Genomic DNA, 24089 nt, shown 5'->3' with positions numbered 1-24089 from the left:
GAAGTGATGTCTGAACTCCGCTTCTACTTAGACACTAATGTAACGGCAGACTCTAATCCACTTTCAGTCTGGGAAGCACATAAATGTGTTATGAGAGGAGTTCTCATACGGATTTGCTCCAGACTCAAAAGGGAACGCGCTACAGTATATATGGAACTAGTGGGGAAAATACACACCTTGGAACTCGCACATAAAAGGTTATTAGATCCGGGCTCGGGAGCGGAACTGATAAGGTTACGGGATAAATTACGCACTCTGACGCTCTCAGCTGCCAAAGCCTCCCTTACTAAATGCCGTTGACACTACTATGAATTTGGCAACAAGCAGAGTCGCACGTTAGCACGTGCTTTACTTTTGCAGAGGACACGCACGTATGTTCCTTTCATTACCACACCGGAGGGCACGAAGGTACTCTCGCCGGGACAAATTGCAGAAGCCTTTCGTTCCTACTATTTAAAGTTGTACAACCTGCGGGATACTGAGGGCATTCCACTCCCCAGTTCTAGACGTGAAGCCATCAGATCGTACATTCAGTCCTCTGGATTATGCCAGATTCCACAGGAGGCAGTGTCGGCACGTGACGCCCCGATTGCGGAAGATGAATTTCTTGAAGCTCTCAAAACCTCCCCTACCGATAAGGCCCCTGGCCCGGATGGTCTTTCGCTGGCCTATTATAAAAAACGTACTCCCCTCCTCACTAGTCCCTTTTTGGCGGCCTTTAATTCCATTCCGGAAGGTGGATCACTGACTGTAGACACACTGAGAGCCCATATAAAACAGTAATCCCTAAGGAAGACAGGGACCCTTCCCAATGCAGTAGTTACCACCCCATTTCCCTTCTAAATTTAGATTTAAAACTTTTCTCAAAGATATTAGCTACACAAATCACACCATTCCTATCTAAAATAATTCATGGGGACCAGACAGGCTCTCTTTTTCGAGAGAGTCCAGGGACAATACCATCCGAGCCGTCAATCTCATTGAACACATTACCGCCTCCTCGGTTCCAGTGTCTTTGCTCTCTACAGATGCCGAAAAAGCGTTCGACCGAAATGATTGGTCATTTCTCCAGGAGACTTTATCTTATATAGGTCCGGCCCGGGGTATGCTCAGCTGGATTTTGAGTCTCTACTCCTCCCCTTCGGAATCTGTGAAGGTCAATAGTCACAACTCATCGTCCTTCCCCTATTCTAACGGAACCCGCCAGGGCTGCCCGCACTCTCCACTGATTGTCACGCTGTGTTTGGAACCCTTTTTATGTCATGTCCGAGATAACCCAGATGTTGCGGGTGTCCAGGTTGGAGATACGACTCAAAGTAGCGGCATACGCGGATGACTTACTCTTTTTCCTCTCACAGCCCCGCATCTTGGTGCCAAACCTGATGGCTGAATTTCAGTCCTTTGCATCTCTGTCCAATTTTAAAATAAACTTCCAAAAGTCAGAAGCTCTCAATATATCCCTTCCGTCCCAATTAGTGGAAGCCTTGACGGATTCCTTCCCTTTCAAGTGGGCGGCTAGCTCCATTAAATACCTAGGCATACGTCTTGCGAATCGGCCCTCCCACCTTTATACATGTTACTATCCCCATATCGTGCGAACACTTAAGGGAGATGTTGAGAGATGGTCTAAAGGGACTTTCACTTGGTTTGGTCGTTGTGCCACATTCAAGATGAATGTATTGCCACATCTGTTGTACTTCTTTCAGGCTCTCCCTATCCACATACCACGTCTTTTCTTTACCTCCCTCTCATCCCTAATGCTTAAGTTTATTTGGTCAAACAAACCCTCACGCATTGCACGTATGACTGACACGTCTGAGGTTTGATGGAGGTTTGGGCTTGCCTGATATTCACCAATTCTACCAGGCGACACACTTGTAGCGCATCATAGACTGGTGTAGACATGGCAAATCCAAACCATGGGTGGAGCTGGAACAATCCTTTTTATCCCTTCCTCTCACTACGGCCCCATGGCTGTTGGATCGGATTCCATCAGTGGCGAGATCTCATTCCCTTATCGGTCCTACTCTTCGAGTTGCGACACTTGCATTCAAGCATCTTCGTATCTTCCCTTCTCAGTCACCACTATACCCCGTATTAGACAATCCCTCTTTTCAACTGGGCTGTGAACCCGGCCTTTCTCTCACAAACGTCTGGCTGCGGAGACCCAGGCCCGTCATTATCTTAATAATGACAGTTGGAAGACGGCAACTCAATTAACTGACAGTGCGGATCCGGGACACCTCCCGTTCCGGCAGGCTTCCCAATTACGTCACTTTCTTTTCTCTCTCTCCCCCGCAACCGATTTCTCACGTGAGCTAACAGCATTTGAAACTTTATGCACAATGTCGGGTTCTCTTCGCCACACCCTCTCCGTAAAATATAGTTTGTTAAATTCCCTAATGGCAGACTCACATCCATCTTTCTTGGCTAAATGGGCGACAGATCTATTACAGCGGATGTGCGTACTCGGTTGGACACGATGACTCAATCTTCCATATCGAGTAGAATTCAGGAAGCAGGATATAAGATTCTGACGAGGTGGTACAGGGTCCCTTCCAGACTTCACAAATTTTATCCGGGAGTGTCCCCTATGTGTTGGAGATGCGGGGTGGGGATAGGTGATCTTTTACATACCTTGTGTGACTGCCAGCGATGAACAACTTTTTGGGATAAGGTCTGGAGCATAGCTTCTAGGTTTACAGATTACACACTGCCTAGATCTCCGGGCTTCTTCCTGCTTCATCTGTGCGACATCCCAATGGGGGAGTTGCCATCCAACAGCCTTAAAGAAAGGGATACCCAAGAGCCAGTATCTAAAGGCTAGGTGTAATTGTTCCACAATCTCAAACTTCAAAACTTCAGCCTCTGATATGAGAGGCAGGTTTAAAATGAAGGGGGTTACCCACAGGGGGTACTTAAAGGGAACCTGTCACCAGCATTTCACCTATTGAACTTTACTTATCCCTCACTGGCCACTGCTATCAAAAGTTCATTGCCGTTATCCCCTCTCCTAAACTCCTCCTCCGACTGTAAATAACGGTCTGCAAACATTTCGCGGCTTTTATCATAATAATCCGGTGTCCCGTTGTACGCACATACCAGAATAGGACATCAATGCGCAAGCTCAGTATTTTGTGTGGCAAGGAGCGGTCAATCAAAAGTAAGGAGGCGGGGTAAACTCGGAAAGACTTGAGGAATGAAGATATGACTCTTTTCAAACGAAGATATGACTCTTTTCAAACGAAGATATGACTCTTTTCAAACGAAGATATGACTCTTTTCAAACGAAGATATGACTCTTTTCAAACGAAGATATGACTCTTTTCAAACGAAGATATGACTCTTTTCAAACGAAGATATGACTCTTTTCAAACGAAGATATGACTCTTTTCAAACGAAGATATGACTCTTTTCAAACGAAGATTTGATTCTTTTCAAACGAAGATTTGACTCTTTTCTGCTCAATAGCATACGGTGTGGGAACACTAAAAAATTGAATACTAAAGCTACAGAGCCCGCTAAGAAGACAATTATAGGTTATATAGAAATTATTTTTCACCCACTACGACCAGGTATTGCTGGTTTAATAGGTGAAATGCTGGTGACAGGTTCCCTTTAATAGTGCATATCAACATGTCCTGGGTTCAAACAGGGATGATTTACTCAACCCAAAACCACATCAAACCAAGGAAAACCAGCTCAAGATCATAGGGACATTTGATTCTGCCAATGTAGAAGTCAGAAAGATCCTGGACACTTATTGGGATATCCTTAGAGCTGACCCGGATGTTGGTGATCAGGTAGGAGAATACCCCTCCATCACGTTTAGAGACGTGGTCGTAACATCTGGGACAGATTGGTATATAGCCATTATTATCCGTTGAAAACATCCACCTGGCTAACTGCGAACATCGAGGGTACCCATCGATGTGGAACATGTAAAGAATGTGCCTCAATTCACACTAGCAAGTCATTCAGGGTTTTTGAAAATAGATCCTTCATCAACTCTAGGACAAGAGGTGTTGTGTACTTTATTACCTGTATATGTAACCTCCAATACATAGGTAAAACCAAAAGGGAATTTAGGAGACGCATTAGGGATCATGTGTGTGACATTTTAAGGGAAGATGATACCCCTGTGGCTTGGCATGTATGGGAATCACATCAGGGGGACCACAGAGTTATTGGGTTCCAAGGAATAGAACTCATACGACCATCAGGAAGGGGTGGCAATTGGAACAAACACATTTTACAAAAAGAGGTCCAGTGGATATTTAGGATGGAAACTACGAAGCCATTGGGTTTAAATTAACATATTTCATATACATGATTCCTATAATAATTTGACCTTCCACCCTATTTTCCCACCCATGCCTCTATACCATATTTTATAATATATCATAATCTATCCTAGCATCAGGCAGGGTTTTCTACACATTTCCATCTTTGTCCCATTGATCGCTTTGCTGTAGTTCTATTTTTAGTATTTCATTGTTATACTTATTGGCCCAGATATTTAATGTACTTTACTTTTGACCCGCTTCTATGTCATCAATACAGATTAGTTGCGGCTAGTTTATACTTCCGGCTGCTTCTCTCCAATATCTTATACATTTCCCTTTGATGACGTTTTGCCGATATTCAATAACATGGCCGCTTTGGTTCCCTCAGTTTCCTGATTGCCGCTTCTAGGATAGGGATGTGGGCGTGGCTCACGGACGTCAGACATAACGTCTCATATGGCGATTTGTGGCCAGCCCCGATGACGCAGACTTGTTGGGCGTGACCAAGTATTTTTAGACTCTGCGTTCTTCCGGTGTGTGTGCGGCCAGATACTAGTGTCGTTCACACCGGGAGACACGATACAGCACTTTTCAGCGCTGTCCGGCAATAATCACTAATAATTTGTAAAGCTATGGTCCTAAACCGGTGCTTGTCAGAAAGTACCTAACAATACTGCCCGGTTATAATCGAGCTCAAGTCTTGTCTGTGACCCTTGATGATGCACCCGCTAATCAATCTGGGGTGCTGAAACGCGTAGGGACAGTGTGTTTGATGTTCAGACAATTTAGTGGCAATTTCTCAATTCAAATATTTTTCTACTAGAGCAGGGTATTTGTTAACTTCATGGATATTGAGTCTCTGCTCTTTTTCAATCCTGTGCTCTAGTAAATCAGAGTTAATTGCTTTAGCCTGATATTAGTAATTTTGGCAAATAGCCCATTCTTAATGTTAACGAAGTAAAAATTTCATTTTAATCGTTCTTGTTAAATATCTTACCCCTCAGTGATTAGAGGGGTATTCAGATGAAAGACATTTATGGTAGATCTGGACTACAATCTGTGTGAAGAATGCCTCAGAGGTGTCCTTGATACACAACTATTTTAAAGTGTACAATTTTTTTTTTATATATATATATATGTAGATGATGGCAAAATATTATATGAAAGAAGCCACTAGCGCTACACTGAATAAGTTATTGAAGGGGTTTTCAAGGTTATAACAATAGCGTTACACGGGAGAAAATGTAAAGACACACAAAACTATATTTACCTTGTTAACTCTTCTCTATTCCTGCATGGACGGTGGCCAATTGCTGCTGCCAATTCACATGAATGTAATATATGTCTTAACTACGAGGACTCTGTATACTATGCACTCACCATGTGAAAGCTCAGTGATATTTTCTGTTGCTTCCTCATCAGAATCTCTACCCGCCACTACCATGAACCGGTCATTTTTGATCTGAAGCTCATGTGGGATCTTTAAGGCTCGTTCCCTCTCGACAACCATATCTAAATCTTGCTGTGCAAGGTGGGCTCTTAGTTGACGAATTTCAAACTGGTAAAGAGAAGATAAAAAATATATAGGTATATCAACCAAATTGTATTTTATGAATATTGTGGAAATAAAGACATTTGCAGGATGATCTTTTTATGTTGGAAATTTGAAATGAAATTTGTATAAGAGTCTTGTGGGCGCCCTGTACCTGTAAAACATGATAAAGTAGAAGATTTGGAGAGATTTAGTAACTTAAAGGGATTTTCCCACGAGGGACATTTATGACATATCCACAGGATATCAGAGAAAAGGAAATTTTTGAAGCAGCACTAGTCCCGAGTATGGTGCGGTGCACGCTGTCAAGCCAGGCAAACCCACTCCAGCACGATGTATATCCAAAGAAGTAGTAGGACAACAGCACACGTCTTCAAATCATCAAAGTGGTTTTATTGTCAAGACATCCACAAACGACAAGCAACGTTTCGACCCATAGTGAGTGAAGGGTCTTTGTCAAGCCTAACATTATGTCTAAAAACATCGTTATAAATGGGTGAATACAAATGATCACATGGCCCATTCCAACCAGTGAACATCGTGAATCTGGTCTCCCAGGTGAAGCATACATTAGTCTTAATGACATACATCAAATAGTTATATAATCTTCAAAAACGTGCAAAACTACAATGTGTAATACCTCTTTAATACATCATCATCAATAATATATCAATCATTGTTATTACAATAGAAAAGTGAAGGAGGAAAGTTCACCACACTCCAGGTTCCAGCTACGATCACAGAGCTCTACTGTGCATGCTCAGCAATCAATCATCTCTGCTGTGCAAAAAATAAAGACCAGCGTTCGATCAAAAATAGTGATCAAAGTATGTATAAATATACGACATCCACAGCCATAGCAGGAATCCATCATACTGCAGCTCCATATCTGTATATTTTGAGGCAAAATTAATTCAATAATTAAAAACGGCTTCACTCTGTATAAGTCACATGTGAACAGGGCAGACGGAGGGAGAAGGGATCAGGTTCATATTACTTCATGATATCAATCGCTAGAAGTTAAATATAAGACATCCTCAGTCATAACAAGAATCCATCATACTGCAGCTCCATATCTGTATATTTTGAGGCAAAATTAATTCAATAATTAAAAACGCCTTCACTCTGTTTAAGTCACATGTGAACAGGGCAGACGGAGGGAGAAGGGATCAGGTTCATATTACTACATGATATCAATCCCTAGGAGTTAATGTCATCAAATACTATTTAGTGTTAAACCGCCTACATAAATCGGATCACCGAAGTGATTCAAAAACTTTCTAGGGAATGCTTGTAACTTCTGTCCGACAAATCATGTTGGACAATAATACCGCACAAAACACGAGATTTATATAATGATGATAAAAACGCCTTCATTCCGTGATGTTAAGTCACATGTGAACAGGGCAGACGGAAGGAGAAGGGATCAGGTTCATATTACTACATGATATCAATCACTAAAAGTTAGTGTCATCAAATACTCTTTAGTGTTAATTCGCCTACATAAATCGAATCACTCAAAGTGATTAAAAGACTTTCTAGGGAATGCTCGTAATATCTGTCCAACAAAACATGTCGGACACCTATACCGCACAGAACACGAGATTTATAGAATGATGATAGAGCATCAACCATAGCCCACCCAATCAAAAAACCACTATACTCAAAAACATTGCATAAAAAATACAGATGGATGCCAACATGAAAGGAACCGCTATAATCTTCGTTCTGATCATAAATCCGCTGGCGTGTGGTGAATAAACCTCCATCACGAACATGCTCAAATCTGTAAGAAATATTCCAAAAATATCAAGACCCTCAGGAATACAAGACGATGCAAAAAATAGATGCTACACAATGTGTCAGAAATCACCCATCAAGTGTACAATATTAAAAAAATGTTAAAAACAGCAATGGGATTTCAGAGTCCAGGAATTATCTTGTATTCTAGATTCAAACCTTTGGGGTATAGGGAATCTAACTCAAAGATCCAACGTAATTCTTTCTTTTTCAATAGCTTCTGTCTATCCCCTCCCCTCCTGAGTATCGGGACACAATCTATTACCCTAAATCTCAATTGATTTAACTGATGATTCTTTTCAATAAAATGCCTTGGTAATGGAAGTTCCATCATTTTCTTTCTGATTGTACTTTTATGCTTATTAATTCTCAATTTAATAGGCATAGTTGTCTCTCCTATGTAAATCAATGAACAAGGACATGTAATCATATATACAACGAAATCTGAATTACACGTAAATCTGTGTCTGATATTAAAGACCCTCCCCGTATGTGGATGCTGAAAACTATTCCCTTTCACAATATTATTGCAATTGCAGCAATTCAGACAGGGAAAATTACCATTTTTGGGGGGGGCAAAGTAGTAATTGTGTATTTTTCTTTCTACTACCCACGTCTGACTTAACCAGTGTGTCTCTGATATTCTTAGTCCTCCGATATGACATAATAGGTGGTATTCTCAACGTGTCAATCTCATTATGTCCCTTAGACACTATAGGCCAATTCTTTCGCAGAATATTACCTATGCGACCACTCAAATTGCCAAAAGTTGATATAAATGGTATACGTTCAACTTGTACACCCTTAATATTGGATTCCAAACTATTGTCTAGTCTATCCTTATGTTTCTGTACAAGTTTCCTAGGATAACCTCTCTTCGTAAATTTATTACACATCTGAGTCAACCTAATTTGTTTCTGTGTAGTATCTGACACAATCCTATCTACCCTCAATAATTGACTCCATAGTAACGACTCAATCATGTGTCTAGGATGGTTACTACTATATAAAAGGAGATTATTTCTGTCTGTGGGTTTCACAAATAAATCTGTGGAAAATACTCCGTCTTTCCATTGTACCAAAGTGTCCAAAAATTGTAATTCTCGATCAGAACAAACCATGGTAAATTGAAGAGCTGGAATATGTGTGTTAAGTTCTAACAAAAACTGATCAAGACCCAACCTATCACCTTCCCATATGACAAAAATGTCATCAATAAATCTCCACCAGCAGCGGATGTGACCCATATGGGGGGAGGTGTAGACATACTCCTCCTCAAAGGTGGACATGAAGATGTTCGCGTACGTTGGACCCCATCGCCGTCCCCCTTAGCTGTAAATAGAACTGGTCACCAAAGAGAAAATAATTCTTCCTTAGTACCAGCTCCAACAGCTGGAGGATGAAGCGTCTACACCCTGGGTCACATCCGGTGCTGGCGAGACATTTCTCTATTGCCCTTAACATGTGACTTATACAGAGTGAAGCCGTTTTTAATTATTGAATTAATTTTGCCTTAAAATATACAGATATGGAGCTGCAGTATGATGGATTCCTGTTATGACTGAGGATGTCTTACATTTATACATACTTTGATCACTATTTTTGATCGAACGCTGGTCTTTATTTTTTGCACAGCAGAGATGATTGATTGCTGAGCATGCACAGTAGAGCTCTGTGATCGTAGCTGGAACCTGGAGTGTGGTGAACTTTCCTCCTTCACTTTTCTATTGTAATAACAATGATTGATATATTATTGATGATGATGTATTAAAGAGGTATTACACATTGTAGTTTTGCACGTTTTTGAAGATTATATAACTATTTGATGTATGTCATTAAGACTAATGTATGCTTCACCTGGGAGACCAGATTCACGATGTTCACTGGTTGGAATGGGCCATGTGATCATTTGTATTCACCCATTTATAACGATGTTTTTAGACATAATGTTAGGCTTGACAAAGACCCTTCACTCACTATGGGTCGAAACGTTGCTTGTCGTTTGTGGATGTCTTGACAATAAAACCACTTTGATGATTTGAAGACGTGTGCTGTTGTCCTACTACTTCTTTGGATATCCACAGGATATGTCATAAATGTCAGATAGATGTGGGTCCCACCTCTGGGACCCGCACCTATCTCTAGAGCGGGGGCCCCCTAAACCCTGTTCTAGCTTTTTGTGCTTACGCTGACTCATGGCCACTTACGGATTACATGTTTGGGAGTTATGGAAACCGCATAACATGCCGAGCTACGCTGTTTCCATAAGCCCCATAGTAGTGAATGGTAGTTACGGAAGCAGCGTAGCATGCGAGCTATGCGGTTTCCGTAACTACCCTTCAGTTCTATGGGGCTTACGGAAACAGCGTAGCTCAGAGAGGTACGCTATTTTCTCCTTCATGGTTGGAAATCAGCCGGAACACAAAGGTAGAACGGGGTTTAAGGGCCCCATTCTAGAGATAGGTGCGGGTTCCAGAGGTAGGACCTGCATCTATCTGACATTTATGACATTCTGTGGATATGTCATAAATGTCCCTCATGGGAAGACCCCTTTAATAAAACCAAAGACTGATGAATACATACACTGCATGCATGTAACCGGTAAAATGGCACCATCTAGTGTTAGAAAAGTAAAACAATCATTAAATCCACGGTTATTGATTCTTATCACAATGTAAAACAAGCTAGAGGGAAAAAAAAAAAAGTTTTAATTTAGTGGTGAGGTCACCAGAACCTACACTCCTTGCATCATGACATTATATTCCCATCCTAACCCAAATGCAAGAATTGTAGTGGAACAAACATAGAATATAATAGGCTGTGATCTTAAGTTTTATGATGTAACAAAAAAAACAAAAACTGACCGCTTGCTCTTGGCACATTTGTGTCAATCTTTCCAACTGCTCCTCCTGGATTATCTTGGTTTTCTCATACTGTTGCACCACAATCTCCATCTCCACTTTCACAGGTAAGACGTAGGCTGCAAGAAAAGGAGCTGCAGTTTTCATTATACATTAACAGAACATAGTGACCAAACGCAGTATGAACATATGATGTAAAGGGCTGAAAAACCAAGACAACCAAAACAAACACTGGTAAAAGAGTAAGGGTATGTTCACACAAGCTATTTTCAGCCGTTTACGCCTCCAAACATCTGGCCATTGATTTCAATGGGAAATACGGCGTTCTGTTCAGAAAAAAAACGTCCGCGAAAAAGAAGTGCATGTCACTTCTTGAGCTGTTTTTCATTGACTCTATAGAAAAACAGCTCCAAAAAGGGCCACGAAAAACGCAAGTTTGCTTACAAAAACTTCTGAAAATCAGGAGCTGTTTTCCCTTCAAAACATCTACGTATTTTCAGACATTTTTTAGTAAGCGTGTGAACTTTCCCTAATATTACCATATGATGAATAGATGAAAAGCTAAGACAGTTGTAGTGATTTTCAGAAATCTGTAAAACATCACGTACCATCAATAATTCTCTTCACTCTCCATAGTCTTAAAGAAATAAAGAGACTGATGGCATCCCATGGACTACTAGGTCCATTTGCTACTGTAGACGCCACCATGGGAGCGAGTGAAAGAATAATAAGAGCTCCATCCAATACCTGTCAGACATATGGATGAAATCATTATTAAAACAGTAAGAAAACAAAGACTTTTTTAATGATTCTACGAAATATCCATGGCTGGTGAGCCCCTCAGGGCACGATTAGTACGATGGTTGAGGATTTGTGTAAATGGTAAGCCTATCGAATCGACCGATATAAACAAGAACAAAATAAGAGGGGGAAAAAAAAAAAAAAAAAAAAAACTCACCTCAACTTTGTTTTCAATATAATCCCAGATTCCCAGAACAATGATCCTTAACACGGCCTAGAAAGAAAAAAAATTACAATTTTGCATTATGTGATCTTTTACTTCATATGTCCTGAAAACAATTACGTATTTTAACCCCTTAAGTACCTGTGCCATAATAGTACAGCACATGCAAAGCAGGAATTTGTAGAGCACTTGCACCATATGATCAGGACAGCGGCTCTAATACACTCTCTCTGTCCTGTCCTATCAGACAAGATCAGAGGTCCTCTAATCTGTTGTGTAACCCCTTGTATGCCACGTTTAAAGCGAATACATGGGAAAAAGCAACGGAGGGATTCCCATTTCATCGAGTCACAGGTGATACGATCTATACTCATACTTTTTAAATGAATACAGTCTAGGGTCCATTGAAGGACTCCAGGGCATTTTTCCTAAGACGTATGCCTAAGCATGCCCTAGAAACTGCCTATATGAAAATGCCTATGTTCAAAATAAAAAAAATGTAAAGTGAGGGGGGAAAAATAAATAAAAAAAATCTACATTTTTCTGTATTTCCCTCAGAATATAATGTGAATCACGAATATATATGTGCCACACAATGACCCCAAAGAAAGTACAGCTAGTCCCACATAAAACAAGGCTTCCTATAACTACGTAGACCTAAAAATAGAAAAGTCATGACCGTTGGAATTCCAGAGAGGTGAAGACAAACAAAAAAATATTTTTATCTTTAGCCCTAAAAATGGCCTGGTCTTGATGGGGTTAAACATGTCAGTGGTGCCGGAAAGCAAATTCCATGTGCTTGATAACCATGTATTCCAGTTAGGAGGCTGGTTGGTTGTTGTTTTTTTTTAACTTCCTCTCGACTGAGCAAATATACTGTAAATACAGAACTAATGTGTACAATCCGTATCTAAACTTTATTCATAGATGCGACTGTGGACTTTAGGGATCGGTTAGACCACTTGTGCTAATTTTTCTAAGAAAACTTAAAATAAATCTTACCTCCACAAAGAAGAAAGAGAGAATGGACAGACTAATCCAGTGAACGATCCCTGAACACTGCGATGCGTTTGAGACTAAGAATAGGAAAAAAAACAAAAAACTAAAAAAAGGTCCCTATTTCAGTAGAGAGTACAATACATTTCTGTGGTGTTATTTTCTCCTCTGATGTCACAATTCCATACAGTAGTTTTTTCACAATTCGTGGTTTTCACAATTCCACACAGTATTTTTTTCAGTTCAATCTTTTTTTATTTTTTCAATTGAAATAAGTAGGACAGTAAGTATAATTACATCTTATACAAAGTACAAATCCAGTCATACAATACTGTAATACAGCAAAAAAAGAATAGAAAACGTAAATTTCAAACGAACAGACGAACACTCCACATGGTCTATTCGGAACTCATTATGCAGGATGTAACAAAGCTCTCAATGATTATGTCATCAATGCATATGCTATGCATAGAGTCGTTTTTTCACAATTCGTGGTTTTCACAATTCCATACAGTAGTTTTCTTCACTGAAACATTTCTAGGAAAATTCCTAGAAATATATCTCTAAAAAAACCAAAACAAAACTGGTCTATAGTGCTCAAAATGGTGCCAAGGAAAAGTGGAGTTGCTTCTTGTCCCCCCCAAATATTTAACATCTAAAGATTTAAAGTGTAGCTAAACGTTTGACAAACTTATGACATGTCAGAAGTTTGGATTGGTGGGGGTCCGAGCACTGAGACCCCCACCAATCACTAGAACGAAGCAGATGACGTGCTGGTGTGTGCGCTCAGCCACTTCGAGTCTGTTCAGATTTTTCCGGAAACTAATGTATCGGAGTACGGACTCAATAAAAAGTCTATGAGCCCGTACTCCGATACATCAGCTTTCTGGAAAAAGCCGAACAGACACGAAGCAGCTGAGCACACTTCAGCTTTTTTGTTCTAGCGATTGTTGGGGGTCTCACTGCTCGGACCCCCACCAATCCAAACTTATGACATGTCACTATGACATGTCAGAAGTTTGTCAAACGTTTAGCTACACTTTTAGACGGAGATCTAGTGGTAATATAAAATACATTCAGTGACTAAAATACAAATGTCATACACCCAGCAAATCCAATATAATATAAGCGGCACGCCAACTCACATTGAAGTAGCTTTGTGTCTATGAGGAGCTCCATAGTCATTAGAATTACCACTATGATCACACAGGCCACCAGGAAACTATTCACTCCCACGCTGAGCAGAAATATGTGCCACACTGTAGCCCTCTTGCCACAGCATGGCTTCAGCCAGGTCGACCTTTGGACAAAAAATAAAAATCTTGTCTGGAATTTCCTACAGCAATTTTATCCAATAATTTTTATCTGTGCATCACCATTTTGTTACCATTACCTCTGGTTTAATATCCTGCACCCAGGCAGTGAGCGGGTTTATGGACTCATCTTAATTTTTTGACTACTATTTCTGAATTTCTTCTAAGAAAGATAGATTTGTGGCACGGTGTAGAAGTATCCAACTCTGTCGGGTGTTGATCAGGAAACAGTTTGTACGGTTAGTAAATGTATGTTTATGTTAAGAAAAGAGACGTCATGAGCGACGGCACAGCAGCATTTAATCGGACGGCACCCAGTGGGCATTAATATGGACAGGGTACGTTTCATATTTATAAGGACTGGTAGGACACCGGCTACAATTTGACTATATGTAGAAAATGTGAACTAAATTCACTTTAACCTTATTTAGAGTTGTTCCTAAATGATTGTATGATAGAACCAAAACCACTAGACTACAAATGCGGGAACTGTAGACAACCCTTCTGGCATCAAACATATGCAGGCCTAGATATCAAGATTTAAAATGGAACTTCAGCAAAACAAAAAACAGAGTTTTGCATTGTAATAACGTCTTTCTCACACCGAATAGCAGCCGAATAGGTTACGGCATTGCTTAGCAGCGGACTTTGCAAGGAGTGGGTGCCACATATAACTCTCCGTTGTTAGGTCAAGACTCAGATGTGTAACTCACTATACTAGTGAAGGCCATACTGATACATGCCATATACACTTCAATTCCTCCATTGCGGCCAGGAAAGATGGACGCCAGCCACCTGCATTGGTGCGTGGATTTCTAGACAAGTATTTTTTTTAAATTATTATAGCAGTTAGAGAAAGGGTCAATGAGGGCAGAGTGGCACTTTATCTCTCTGTCAGAGCTCTTGATAACGCTCCTCCAGCATTGGTCTCTGTTAGCAGTGGCTGTTGTAGAAGGCTACATACACCAGCCGTAAATAGGTTGCTGTATGTAGCTCCGTAGCAGCAAAAGGCGAATCACAGGAGCATACTGGAGTCCAGTACTTGCGGGGAGAAGATTGCTACTGTGACAAATGGGCAAAAAGGGGGTGGCAGTTTTCCTGTAACTACTACTGAAGGGGGTGTCAGAGCTGCTGCTCCCTACTTGAGAGGAGAAGATGATACCATTCTGGGCCTCCTAGTAGAAAGAAGAGGAGTAACACCTTTGTGCTAGGACTCGTCCACATGACCGGGACCAGAGAAATGCTAAACAAAATCCTGCCTAGAAGTCATCCCATGATACTTACTGTGGGTTAGCCATGGCGATTTGTGCGCAGACCCCACATTCATATTTCAGATGTTATTTAACCCAGACATGAGAAAAGAAACAATTCTTTGAATCCATCTAAGAATAAAAAGTATAACAACGTTATATCCAAGAACTGCATAAGTAGCGATTATCAAACGGTTTAAAAATTATTGTGGTTACTACTAAATAGCAATTCCTTAATATGTAGTAGTAGTAGTAATAATACTATTATTATCAATATTATTAACAACAAATAATAGTATTCCTTGTGCAACCTGATGGGGTTGATGGGGATTCCAACCCCCCTACAAATCTGCTTGCTTATGCAGGGATACATCTCCATCCCCCATAACACTGTCATATATAGACAGGAGCCTGGGAGAGCTGAGTGGCCATTTCTGTGAGAAATAAAGGCAGCCAGTCACTAATGAAATACAATAAGGGGAGATAGAGTCCAATTTTTATGGTAGAGGTGACACCATTCTCTATTTTAAGGCAGAGGTGACACTATGAGGTTAGGGAACACTGCTCTTCAGCTAACATAGATTTGTATGGCGAGCAGATGTATTGTACTATGCACTAGATAACCGGTGTGCCCACATCCCAATGGAAAATCTTATCTATTTACTTTCCCAACAAGAGAGCAGGCACTTTGAATGTTTGGCACACAGTTATAGCCCTGCGCCAGACATCAGCTAGTCTCCTTCTGGAAAGTTCTCGCATAATGTCCATTTCTACCACTAAAAATACAACAAAACAGAGGTAAAATCAGCTAATAAACATGAATAGTTATTCTTTCCATATGAAACTATTAAAAAAACCTAATGTGATTTATTAGTGTCTTTACTTTCAAATTTGACAAGAATTTTTCATTTATCATTGCAACAGAAAACTAATTTATAAATTCCCTTAAACTGCCAGTCATATGTTGTTTGAGATGATCGTAAAAATCTGAAAGCAATGCACAAAGACATAATTCATAGTTATGTCACAGAATATGGTTAATGCACACAGGGATATCCCACCACAGGGGTAATAAACACAGTGATGTCACAGTACAGGGATAATAAACGCAATGTCAGGTCTACATATAGATAATAAAGTGATGTCACAGCTAAAATGTGCACACAGGGATATCCCACCACAGGGATAAGAAATACAGTGATGTCACAGTACAGGGATAATAAACGCAATGACAGGTCTACATATAGATAATAAAGTGATGTCACAGCTAAGATGTGCACACAGTGATATCCCACCACAGGGATAAGAAACACAGTGATGTCACAGTACAGGGATAATAAACACAGTGATGTCACAGTATATCATTATCTACATATAGATAATAAAGTGATCACAGCTAAGATGTGCACACAGTGATATCCCACCACAGGGATAAGAAACTGTAATGTCACAGTACAGGGATGTCACATTACAAAGGTAATAAACACAATGACAGGTCTGCACATGGATGATAAAGTGACATCACAGCTAAGAGATGTGCACACAGTGATATCCCACCACAGGGATAATAAATAAAGTGATGTCACAGTACAGGGATAATAAATACAGTGATGTCACAGTACAAAGGTAATAAACCCAATGTCAGGTCTACATATAGATAATAAAGTGATGTCACAGCTAAGATGTGCACACAGTCATGGTCTTCACATAGATAATAAAGTGATGTCACACCTTAGGCTTTGTTCACATCTGCGTTGGCACTCCGTTCATGGGTTCCGTCTGAACTTTCAGTCAGTGGAACCCATGAACAGAATCCAAACTGAAACCATAGGTTTTCATTCGCATCACCATTGATTTCAATGGTGACGGATCAGGTGCAAATGGTTTCAGTTTGTCACCGTTGTTTAAAGAGGCTCTGTCACCAGATTCTCAAATCCCTATCTCCTATTGCACGTGATCGGCGCTGCAATGTAGATAACAGTAAAGTGTTTTTTTTTTAAAAACTTTCATTTTTGAGTTATGAGCTATTTTATATATACAGTGAAGGAAATAAGTATTTGATCCCTTGCTGATTTTGTAAGTTTGCCCACTGTCAAAGACATGAACAGTCTAGAATTTTTAGGCTAGGTTAATTTTACCAGTGAGAGATAGATTATATAAAAAAATAAAACAGAAAATCACATTGTCAAAATTATATATATTTATTTGCATTGTGCACAGAGAAATAAGTATTTGATCCCCTACCAACCATTAAGAGTTCAGCCTCCTCCAGACCAGTTACACGCTCCAAATCAACTTGGTGCCTGCATTAAAGACAGCTGTCTTACATGGTCACCTGTATAAAAGACTCCTGTCCACAGACTCAATTAATCAGTCTGACTCTAACCTCTACAACATGGGCAAGACCAAAGAGCTTTCTAAGGATGTCAGGGACAAGATCATAGACCTGCACAAGGCTGGAATGGGCTACAAAACCATAAGTAAGACGCTGGGTGAGAAGGAGACAACTGTTGGTGCAATAGTAAGAAAATGGAAGACATACAAAATGACTGTCAATCGACATCGATCTGGGGCTCCATGCAAAATCTCACCTCGTGGGGTATCCTTGATCCTGAGGAAGGTGAGAGCTCAGCTGAAAACTACAAGGGGGGAACTTGTTAATGATCTCAAGGCAGCTGGGACCACAGTCACCAAGAAAACCATTGGAAACACATTACGCCGTAATGGATTAAAATCCTGCAGTGCCCGCAAGGTCCCCCTGCTCAAGAAGGCACATGTACAGGCCCGTCTGAAGTTTGCAAATGAACATATGGATGATTCTGAGAGTGATTGGGAGAAGGTGCTGTGGTCAGATGAGACTAAAATTGAGCTCTTTGGCATTAACTGAACTCGCCGTGTTTGGAAGAAGAGAAATGCTGCCTATGACCCAAAGAACACCGTCCCCACTGTCAAGCATGGAGGTGGAAACATTATGTTTTGGGGGTGTTTCTCTGCTAAGGGCACAGGGCTACTTCACCGCATCAATGGGAGAATGGATGGAGCCATGGCTCGTGGCTTGGTCTTCCAGCACGACAATGACCCGAAACATACAGCCAAGGCAACAAAGGAGTGGCTCAAACAGAAGCACATTAAGATCATGGAGTGGCCTAGCCAGTCTCCAGACCTTAATTCCATCGAAAACTTATGGAGGGAGCTGAAGATCCGAGTTGCCAAGCGACAGCCTCGAAATCTTAATGATTTACAGATGATCTGCAAAGAGGAGTGGGCCAAAATTCCATCTAAGGCTATGTTCACACTGAGTATTTTACAGGGGGCAATATCTGCCTCAAAATTCCGTTTGGAAGTTTGAGGCAGATATTCCTCTCCCTGCACGCCGATTTTCGCCCGCAGCCATTGAGCGCCACGGGCATCAAACACCGCGAAATACGCTTTCTCTGCCTCCCATTGAAGTCAATGGGAGGTCATAGGCGTAAACGCCCAAAGATAGGGCATGTCGCTTCTTTTTCCCGCGAGGCAGTTTTACTGCTCGCGGGAAAAAGACGCCGACGCCTCCCATTGAAATAAATGGGAGGCATTTTAGGGCCGTTTTTGCCGAGTTTTGCGACGCGGTTTCCGCATCAAAAAACTCGGCAAAATACTCCGTGTGAACATAGCCCAACATGTGTGCAAACCTCATCATCAACTACAAAAAACGTCTGACTGCTGTGCTTGCCAACAAGGGTTTTGCCACCAAGTATTAAGTCTTGTTTGCCAAAGGGATCAAATACTTATTTCTCTGTGCACAATGCAAATAAATATATATAATTTTGACAATGTGATTTTCTGTTTTTTTTTTAATATAATCTATCTCTCACTGGTAAAATTAACCTAGCCTAAAAATTCTAGACTGTTCAGGTCTTTGACAGTGGGCAAACGTACAAAATCAGCAAGGGATCAAATACTTATTTCCTTCACTGTATGCAAATGAGCTTTGAAATGGACAACTGGGCGTTTTTTTTTCGTTATGTCCAACTGGGCGTGTATTGTGTTTTTAACTGGGCGTTTTTTAGTGTATGATGCTGACCAATCAGTGACCAGTCAGCGTCATACACTCCTCTCCATTCATTTACACAGCAGCGATGTGCAGCCACATACACAGAGATTAACGTTAATCAAGTGTCCTGATAATGAATACACATGAAATCCAGCCTGGACGTCATGTGTATTCAGAATCCTGACACATCTGACTCTTTTCTGTGAGATTTCCAGCAAGGGAAACAAAATCTCGCGAGATTACGGAGGTTACGAGATTTCGTTTCCCTTGCTGGAAATCTCAAAGAAAAGAGTCAGAAGTCTCAGGATTCTGAATACACATGACGTCCAAGCTGGATTTCATGTGTATTCATTATCAGGACACTTGATTAACGTTAATCTCTGAGTATGTGGCTGCACATCGCTGCTGTGTAAATCAATGGAGATGAGTGTATGATGCAGGCCTTATTCACACAAACGTGTGCATTTTTTGCATGTTGCAGTTCCGTGTGTCAGTGTTTGGTGCGTGGTTGCGTGATTTTCACGCATATGCCATCCTTATGACACGCGGTTTTGATGTTTAGAAAAATAAATTAAGGAAGTGGTTTTATTTTTCCCTTCATTTCTTGATCTACTGTTGCGCGAATCACGGAAGTGCTTCCGTGTACTGCGCGTGATTTTCACGCACCCATTGAAGTCAATGGCCTAAGGCCTTATTTACACGAACGTGTTTTTAACGTCCGTGATACGCGCGTGAAAATCATGCACGTTGCACGGACCTGTGTTAGTCAATGGGGCCGTTCAGACATTCCGTGATTTTCACGCAGTGTGTCCGCTGTGTAAAACTCACGACATGTCTTATACTTCGGCGTTTTTCGCGCATCACTCACCCATTGAAGTCAATGGGTGCGTGAAAATCACGCGCAGCACACAGAAGCACTTCCGAAGGAAAAAATAAAACCACTTACTTCATTTCTTTTTCTAAACATCAAAACCGCGTGTCATAAGGATGGCATATGCGTGAAAATCACGCAGCCACCACTTATGACACCAGTTTCTTCCAGGGGATATTTAAATGCCCCAAATCAAAGTGGACTTTCTTCTTGATGTAGCCTTGGTCATTATAATCCCTTGCTTGCCATCAATTAAAAGAAGTGTCATAATAGTTACACTAGTGGGTACATTTGAATAGACTAAGGGCATATTCAGACGAACGGGATATACGTCCGTGCAACGCGCGTGATTTTCACGTGCGTCGCACGGACCTATATTAGTCTATGGGGCCGTGCAGACATGTGCGTGATTTTTACGCAGCGTGAGTCCGCTGTGAAAAACTCACGACATGTCCGTTCTTTCTGCGTATTTTGCATATCACGCACCCATTGAAGTCAATGGGTGCGTGAAAATCACGCCCACCACACGGAAGCACTTCCGTGGGACGTGCATGATTTGCGCAACAGCAGTGAAAAGGATGAATGAAAACAGAAAAGCACCAGGTGCTTTTCTGTTTACAAACATCCAAACGGAGTGTCATAATGATGGCGGCTGCGCGAAAAGCACGCAGCCGCGCATCATATGGTGATGACACACGGAGCTGTTAAGTGCCTTTTGCGCACGCAAAACGCCGCAATTTTTGCGTGCGCGAAACGCACACGCTCGTGTGAATCTGGCCTAAGGCGCAAAAGGTTCGTGTGTCATCAGCATAGGGTGCGCGGCTTCTTGATTTTCTCACAGCCGCCATCATTATGACACTCTGTTTTTATGTTTGTAAACAGAAAAGCATGTGGTGCTTTTCTGTTTTCATTCATTTTACTACTGTTGCACTATTCACGCGCGGTACCCGGAAGTGCTTCCGTGTGCCGAGCGCGATTTGCACGCACCCATTGACTTCAATGGTGTGCGTGCAGCGCGAAACACGGCCAAATATAGGACATGTCGTGCGTTTCACGCAGCGCACATACGCTGCGTGAAATTCACTGACAGTCTGAACTGCCCCATTCAGTAACATAGGTCCGTGCGACGCGCGTGATTTCCACGCGCGTAGCACGGACGTATTATACATTAGTGTGAGTAGCCCTAAAAGTGCTGATCAAAGTACCAAAATGCAGCATGCACAATATGTAGATGACACGAGCCACCTCTCACTATCTTCTCTGACCAGTCAGAAGACCTAAAAGCAAAAACCACAGACTGGATCTACAAACTTCCTGTTCATGGTTGTTTTCTCTCCGGAAAAACATGAGCATAAGGCGTTGTGGTCCACGCGTTGGAGGCTTTTTCCACCGCGGATTTCAATGCAGATACATTACTAAATCTGAACATGGTACATGCAGATCTTGCCGCAGATTATACCGTATGCAATGAAATGGTAAGAATCCGCTGTGAAAATCCGCAGCACAATTGACATGCCGCGGATTTGAAATTGCGGCAAAAATCAAGGCTGAAAATATCCGACACATCAAGCCTTAGGCTGGGTTCACACGACCTATTTTCAGGTGTAAACGAGGCGTATTATGCCTTGATTTACGCCTGAAAATACGGCTCCAATACGTCGGCAAACATCTGCCCATTCATTTGAATGGGTTTGCCGACGTACTGTGCCGACGACCTGTCATTTACGCGTCGTCGTTTGACAGCTGTCAAAAGACGACGCGTAAAATTACAGCCTCGTCAAAAGAAGTGCAGGACACTTCTTGAGACTTTTTTTGAGCAGTTTTCTCATAGACTCTATTGAAAACCGCTCCAAAAACGGCCGAAAAAACGGCGCGAAAAATGTGAGTTGCTCAAGAAACGTCTGAAAATTAGGTGCTGCTTTCCCTTGAAAACAGCTCTGTATTTTCAGACGGTTTTGGCTCAGCGTGTGAACATACCCTTACCCAAATGCAGGCTTTGACAAATCCCAAAGCCAAGTTTTGGGCATGCACACTTGAAATGATGTGTCCATTGTAAGCAAAACATATACAGTGGATATAAAAAGTCTACACCACCCCGTTAAAATTCCAGTTTTTGTCATGTTCCACAACCAGTACAAGATGAATTATTTCAGAACTTTTTCCACCTTTAATGTGACTCATAATCTGTACAATTCCATTTGAAAACCAAACTGAAATAATTTAGGGTATGTGCACACGATGAGAGGCTTTTACGTCTGAAAAGACAGACTGTTTTCAGGAGAAAACAGCTGCGTCGTTTCAGACGTAAATGCTGCTCCTCGTATTATGCGAGGAGTCTTTGACGCCTGTAATCTTGAACTGCTCTTCATTGACTTCAATGTACACAGCTGCCATTATTTAAAGTGATTCTGAGTAACCCCGTATAAAGTTCAGCTGTTCTATTAGGATTTTCCTGATGTTTTCTTTGTTGCATGTGACAGGAAAAGCCATGGTCCATAAAGAGCTTACAACACATCAAAGGGATTTGATTGTTGAAAGGCATCAGTCAGGAGAAGGGAACCAAAGAATTTCCAAGGCATTAGATATACCATGGAACACAGTGAAGATGGTCATCAAGAAGTGGATTACATTTGGCACAACAGTGACGTTACCAAGAAATGGACAATCCTCAAAACTTGATGAAAATTGTTCCAGGAGGCTACCAAGATGCCTACAGCAATATTAAAGGAGCTGCAGGACTTTCTGGCAGGTACTGGTTGTGTAGTGCATCTGACAACAATCTCCCATATTCTTCATATGTCTGGGCTGTGGGGTAGGGTGGCAAGACGGAAGCCTTTTCTAAGACAGAAAAACATCCAAGCATGTTTTGCAAAGACCTACATCAAGTCTGCCAAAAGCATGTGGGAAAACGTGTTATGGTCTGATGAGACCAAGGTTGAACTTTTTGGCCATAATTCCAAAAGGTATGTTTGGCGCAAAGGCAACACTGCACATCACCAAAAGAACACCATACCTAGAGTGAAGTATGGTGGAGTCAACATTATTCTTTGGGGCTATTTTTCTAAAGCTGGAACTGGGGGTTTAGTCAAGGTGGAGGGAATTATGAACAGTTCCAAATATCAGGCAATATTGGCACAGAACCTGCAGGCCTCTGCTAAAAAGCTGAAGAGGAATTTCACCTTTCAGCACGACAACGACCCAAAGCATACCTCCAAATCAACAAAAGAATGGCTTCACCAGAAGAAGATCAACGTTTTGGAATGGCCCAGCCAGAGCCCAGACCTGAATCCCATTGAAAATCTGTGGGGTAACCTGGAGAGGGCTGTACACAGGAGATGCCCTCGCAATCTGACCGATTTGTAGCGCATTTGCAAGGAAGAGTGGGCAACAATTGATAGACTTCTACCCAAAAAGACTGAATGCGGTCATAATGTCAAAGAGTAATTGAACAAAATAATAGTTTACGGGTGTGAAGATTTATGCAACCACATTTTTTTTGTGTTTTATTTTTCCATTGTAAAAGATTGGTTCGTTTTTTCAATGCAATTGTACAGATTGAGTCACATTAAAAGGTGGAAAAAGTTCTGAAATTATTCATCTTGTACTGGATTTGTAACATGACAAAAAAAACCTGGCATTTTAATAGGGGTGTGTAGACTTTTTATATCCACTGTACGCTATACTTTTTTGTGGGACCCCTGTATAAGAAAAGCAGTTGATTACACGGTTCAATAGTTTAAAAAAAATATATATATATACTGGTCAAATGTACGCCAAAGACTCCCTTAACGCATACATTTGGTTTTTAAAATCTATTGCCACTTACACCTATGTGAGTTTTTCCTGGTTTATATGCTGAACGTCCAACACAGAAATTGTGTGAACACCGCCTTAGAAATTCAATACTTGTGCCTGATTTCATGGATAGTTTTTTTTTTTTTTGTTTTTTTATCAATTTCTTATTACCAAAACAATATAAAGACTATTTGGTTCTTAAGGTCTATGGCAGGTTGCCGTTCTCTTATATAAAGACGGACAAGGTGTTCATTGAAATGAATGGGTGTCTATACTGTCCATTGTATACAGTGGATGAAACGCTAGTCGTCCTGTGGCGGAGTCTTGGGGATGGCTCCCCTTCTAACAGCTACACATCTTAAAAAAAC

General features: G+C 41.2%; 1 protein-coding gene across 4 annotated transcripts in view; it reads right to left on the bottom strand.

Moving 5' to 3' along the window:
- Positions 1 to 24089, bottom strand: part of TMEM266 (transmembrane protein 266) — a 176655-nt gene that overhangs the window by 39600 nt on the left and 112966 nt on the right. For all 4 annotated transcript variants that reach the window (XM_075857641.1, XM_075857639.1, XM_075857642.1 and 1 more), the window contains 7 exons: positions 15057 to 15154; positions 13605 to 13759; positions 12466 to 12539; positions 11458 to 11514; positions 11108 to 11246; positions 10503 to 10618; positions 5667 to 5844 (listed from right to left, as the gene is read on the bottom strand). In XM_075857641.1, coding sequence (XP_075713756.1) covers positions 5667 to 5844; positions 10503 to 10618; positions 11108 to 11246; positions 11458 to 11514; positions 12466 to 12539; positions 13605 to 13759; positions 15057 to 15070 — 733 coding nt within the window. In that variant the 5' untranslated portion in view covers positions 15071 to 15154. The remainder of the gene's footprint in view (positions 1 to 5666; positions 5845 to 10502; positions 10619 to 11107; positions 11247 to 11457; positions 11515 to 12465; positions 12540 to 13604; positions 13760 to 15056; positions 15155 to 24089) is intronic.

The sequence above is a fragment of the Rhinoderma darwinii genome, chromosome 3, assembly GCF_050947455.1.
Source record: "Rhinoderma darwinii isolate aRhiDar2 chromosome 3, aRhiDar2.hap1, whole genome shotgun sequence".
Taxonomy (NCBI): Eukaryota; Metazoa; Chordata; class Amphibia; order Anura; family Rhinodermatidae; genus Rhinoderma; species Rhinoderma darwinii.
The sequence above is the reverse complement of the archived record's forward strand: the minus strand, read 5'-3'. Positions and strand labels throughout refer to the sequence as shown.